General features: G+C 43.7%; 1 protein-coding gene across 1 annotated transcript; it reads right to left on the bottom strand.

The window, feature by feature from the left end:
* Nucleotides 1-1,041: 1,041 nt before the first annotated feature.
* On the bottom strand, nt 1,042-2,951 carry LOC121975817 (squamosa promoter-binding protein 1-like). The gene is made up of 3 exons (XM_042527704.1): nt 2,792-2,951; nt 2,099-2,649; nt 1,042-1,435 (listed from the first exon to the last, which is right to left on the bottom strand). The coding sequence occupies exons 2-3, from the start codon at nt 2,452-2,454 to the stop codon at nt 1,282-1,284; spliced, it is 510 nt and encodes a 169-aa protein (XP_042383638.1). The 5' UTR covers nt 2,455-2,649; nt 2,792-2,951; the 3' UTR covers nt 1,042-1,281.
* Between the last annotated feature and the right edge of the window lie 2,353 nt (nt 2,952-5,304).

Here is a 5,304-nt window from a genome sequence, read left to right as displayed (position 1 = left end):
TGGGCAGTGTGCACGCTTCTAGAGGCATGAGCATGCTCTCCCATATGTCCCATGAAAGGACATTGTCAGGAAAGTACCTCTGACACCATACCTTAACAGGGCATACATGTCCCTGACACAACAATAGAAGCTTCAGTCGTACGATCCGCCTATCTATCATGCCTCGTGTCAGCGACACTATCTCCCAAAAGGATATCGAGAGATACTACAAGGGTTCCGTTGCTTGACCGAGCGGGGTAGCCGCCGCTCGGCCGGGACTATGCTCCATCCATGACCAGGTCCCGCTGCTTGGCCGAGTGGGGTAGTCGCTCGGCCGGGACTCCGCTGCTCCCTTGGTCAGGTCCCGTACGACGTCCTGCCACTCCATATCGAGCGTCGGCTGCCTTACATATCATCCAGAGCCTGAGTGGAGGTAAGCTCGGACCCGTATCATTCCGGTCGGAACCTGACTGTCCGATCAACCATTATAATTATCCTCCGTTCGGCCCTTTGACATCTGGGTATTGACCGTCTTAATTTTGACCTCCACCCTGATAATTAATCTCGTACTAAATAGGCTTCTCTCCATTGCCACATCACTTAGAATGATAAAATGTCGCATAATTTTAATAGATATAAGACTTTAACACGATTAGTAAAACATTCTACAATATGTTTTTATTAAAAATAAAGAATTATATTGGATTTAAGAAAATACGAGACGTTGTATTTTACATATAACGATGGTGTATGTTTTTCTCCGGGGTTGTTAACTACTTTTTGAGTTTGGTGACGAAGACTGATTTTTCTCCGGAGTCGGTGGTTTGCCTGTTGATGGGTTAAGGTCTAAGCCAACTGTGAAAGAGAAAATGAGAATCAAGAGGCGTCTATGCAAAAATTCTATCATGTATTCATATGGCTTGGAAATTTGGACTTATGCATCATGATGTTTTGACTGTAATGTGGTACAGTACATGATATAACTATAATGGAAGAGACACAGCATGTTCCCTTTTCTTTTCTTTTCTTTCAAGAAGAAGGGAGATCAATATAAAAGTAGAATGTCAATAAAAACTTCAGGTCACTCAATAATTTATGGACAAGAAAATCCATAACTGTATACACAATTATTTAAGCAGCTGATCATAGACATGATAGTGGATTAATGAATTGCTATTGTGCTTAGATCACGAGAAAGTTTCATTTCACTCAGCATATATATATATACACTGAGAAAATAGTGAAGAAAGACATTGCATGACAGAAGAGAGAGAGCATGCTCCCATTCGATGGAGAGGTTGTTCATCTCTGGAGATGACCACAAGATTCACTCGTCTGGATCCTCGCATCTGAGCTGATCGCCTCGGAGGAAATCTTCCTGCGACGCTCATTGTGGCCAGCTAAACGCCTGCGGCAGCTCCTCTTGGAGTCATCAAACTCTGACAGCTCATGGAATCTGCACAATCAAACTGAAATTAATGAACCCTAACGCACTTAGTACACAAAGCTCTGAATCTGTTTATAATTTAGGAGATGTCTCTTCTCAAGAACTCAAGTTTAGTTCTCACGGAAGTAACGCACGGTTACATGTCTGTAGCAAATTTCCACCTTGTTAGATATCACGGGGACACTAGCTAGTAGTTATATACTCTTCATGGAATCCGTAACGAATAAGGATGAACAGTTAAATTGAAAATATTCAAGTAAATCTTATTGTTCATGAGTGATTGCAATGCTAGAATCGAAAGTAACTCCAAAAATCAAGTTTCGATAGACTGAGCAAGAATTTTGTTGGGTGAGAGGATGAAAGAAACTCTATTAGCTAGATTGCTTCATAGGGATCATCATGTCACAATAAGGAAGAGTTGACACCTTCGTGCGCCAGATCTGTTCTTCAGAGAATTAAAGAGGAAATTTACATTTTTATTTATCAGTCAAACAATGAAGAAACTGCAATCTTTAACTTAGTGAAATCGCCTCCCTTAAGATGAATTGATTCGCTAAACTAACAAGATCGATGTTAAGCGAGACATGACTAAATTTGTCAATGAAACGAGAATAATGGTAAAAATGTATGCACGAGTAAGAAGTTTGAAGCCGAGGATGAAACAGGGGCAACCTGCTGCATTGCTGGCAGAACCTCTGTCGAAGGCCGGAGACGATGACGACGGCGGCCTTAGAATGCACCTCGCACACCTTGTGCCGCCGGTAGTACCGCTTCGCCTCCGTCAGATCGGCGGAGCACTTCTCGGCCTGACAGCAAGGCGGCGACGCTCCTCCGCTCCCCGACCCCCTCTTGGACGATGTCGACGACTGCCGCTTCTTGTCCTCCTCGACTCCGCCGCCAGGCGCCGCCTCCCCATCTTCCTCGTCTCCGTCCACGTCCACGTACGCTGCCGTCCCCATCTCCTTCGCCTTCGCTTTCTCCTTTCTGCTCCTCCTCTGTTGCTCCGCCGCCGGCTCCCGGTGTTCCATGGTCGGCCCAAAGGAGAGAATTCTGTGGAGCGAGGAGAAAAAAAAACAAAAAAAAAAAAAGAAAGAAAAGTAGAGAAGAGAAAGCGAGGCACGCGTTGGACCTGCGAGGACCACTTAGACAGGCGTAAGAGTAGAGTCGCGGCCTAACTGTTGCCCCATATATTTTTTTTCCCTTCCATCAAAGATTCTGTTGGTCTTATAATCGACATACGTGAAAAAACAACGAGAATACGATCAAATTTAAATCCAAAATACTCATGTTATGATTTCTTTAAGAACTTACTCTACCTAAAAAGTAAATGGTTGCCCAGACAGAGAGAAAAAAGAAAAAGAAAACCTTTTCTAGTGCCGTCGCAGACGAGTGATGTGCGTAGTGGTGGGTGAGCGAAGCAGACTGTACCCTCTGCTCCATCTCGGCCATTCCAACCTCGACACGCCCACCTTTCTTTCTATCGGACTCGTACCTTCATCCTCAATGGCGAGCAACTTTTTAGTTTTCCCCATCTGATCTAATTTTTTTTTTCCTTGATACCAATTAGGCTTCCGATATAGGTTGATAAATACGAATAAGGATTAAATTAGCGAGCAGTAGTGGTGGTTCTGCTCGACTGGTCTCTCTCACCTCCACTGTCGCCTGACAGCTGAGCTGCGCGCGATCCTAGATTATACGGCAACAGCGAATCGAAGAATTGTTAAGAGCTCAGGTTTTAATCTTAATTAAATGGGGCATTTGCCTTCCCCGCTTGTGAATTGTGGCTTCTCTCTATGCAACGCCGTCACTAATTGGGTTCCATGTCACCAGTGGCACCAGCACAAGTAGCCTTCCGTGTCTTAATTGATGTCATAATTTAATTGCTGTATGCTTATTTCAGAGCCTGCACCGAAGTGGAGCTAAATATTGCCCAATTCATTTCGTGTGATGGATTTTCACTCTCAGAGTAACTCGAGAAGGACGTCCAAGGGGCTCTCTTTCTTCCATCCTCGCTATTTAAATCAAGGATCAAGAAGAGGCTATTTCTTGGACTTGAAATGTCATATCAAAGAGTGTTTATTTTGGGAAAGAATTTCAAGGTTTGTCTGTGTCTTGCTTCTCATTGCGCGAGGCTAAGAGCGCTCATTTTGTAATGAAGTTAGAGAGATTTGCTTCAATGAGCAAAAACAGACTTTATAGAGGTTTCTTCCTTTATAGTTATTTGTGTTAAATTCAGAGATCTTTCAATTAAAAGTTAAAAACTTAATTTATTACAATATTATTGCTCCCACTCAAAATGAAATCCTCTTACCATTAATATAATACTAAAAATATGTTGAAAAATTATTTTTTTTAACCAATTAGGGTGCGAATCAGAAATCACATGAATTTATGATATGATTTAATCTGAATCGTCAGATTAATTTGGACAAATCAGATTCATCTAAATGAGAAGACATAAGTGTCTCTTCGGATTATTCGATCTCAAGTATTGATTTCAAAAGGAAGGCTTCCAAATGAAGATACATTCTGTCTATTGGAAAGAGATGCAATTTAGATAATCTAATTCAAGTTGGATGGATGAGATCTAATTAATCCGAGAGATTCTTCTAACCCTTCATTTGATAAATAACACTCACATTCTCATTTCATTCATTCCATTTAAAAACAAAAAATTATTGCATTTCATACTTGCATTTGGAGAGTTTAAGAAGCTTCTTTGATTATGAGGTCTTACGATTTATAGTGTTGTTATTGTAAGATAAAGTCATTATATTTTGGGAGACAATGGTCACGTTCTGTGAGCACCGTGTGTAGGATAAATTCGTCTTAAAAAGATAGAGTCCAACTCTAGCATCGACTTCGCCAAAGCAGTGTTTACCGTCATTCTGCCCATGCTCAGATTGTACCACCGCCATATCCAACAATTTTAACATGAATTTTTTCGTACAATCTTTATGGATTCTGTAGGATCGAAAGCTCTAGAGAGATGGGGGGGGGGGGGGGGGGGAATAGTGTTAATACAGTCTGACCTGGCTGTTGTTTTGATGTTGACACTGATTTAAGTTTGTATTAGATATTAATTAAACTCAGGCTGATTAATGATCAAGGTTGATCATGTGGAGAGGAAAAGTCCAAGCACGGATACTTGGCACGCGAAGTTGGAGAGGGCTCGGCAGCTCGTTCTCCGGACTAGGTCGGAGAGGGCTCGGTAGCTCATTCTCCGGACTAGGTCAGAGAGGGCTCGGTAGCTCGTTCTCTGGAGCGGACGAAGTCGGAGAGGGCTCGATAGCTCGTTCTTCGGACTAGGTCAGGGAGGGCTCGGTAGCTCGTTCTCTGGACCGGACGAAGTCGGAGAGGGCTCGATAGCTCGTTCTTCGGACTAGGTCAGAGAGGGCTCGGTAGCTCGTTCTCTGGACCGGACGAAGTCGGTGAGGGCTCGGCAGCTCGTTCTCCGGACTAGGTCAGAGAGGGCTCGGTAGCTCGGTCTCTGGACCGGACATGGAAGTCGGAGAGGGCTCGGTAGCTTGTTCTCTAGACTAGGTCAGAGAGGGCTTGGTAGCTCGTTCTCTGGACCAGGAAGACGTTAGGGTTTAGGGCTGGGAAGCTTTAAAACTAACACAGAGACATTGGATCGATCTGTTGACTGATCCAGTGATACTTTGGTTGACTGGATCAGTCTGTCGACCGATCCAGTGATACCTGGGTCATATGATCGGTCTCGTGACCGATCAGTAACCACACAGAAGCAATCTGTGGGCTATCTGATCGGGACCTGGACCGATCAGAAGGATGCGATGGGATTCAAAGCGATAGGGGGGATCAGTCCACAGACCGATCAGAATCATCCCAGACCGATTAGGGTGTGTCCTGATCGG

The sequence above is a fragment of the Zingiber officinale genome, chromosome 1B (assembly GCF_018446385.1).
Source record: "Zingiber officinale cultivar Zhangliang chromosome 1B, Zo_v1.1, whole genome shotgun sequence".
NCBI classification, from domain to species: Eukaryota; Viridiplantae; Streptophyta; class Magnoliopsida; order Zingiberales; family Zingiberaceae; genus Zingiber; species Zingiber officinale.
The sequence above is the reverse complement of the archived record's forward strand: the minus strand, read 5'-3'. Positions and strand labels throughout refer to the sequence as shown.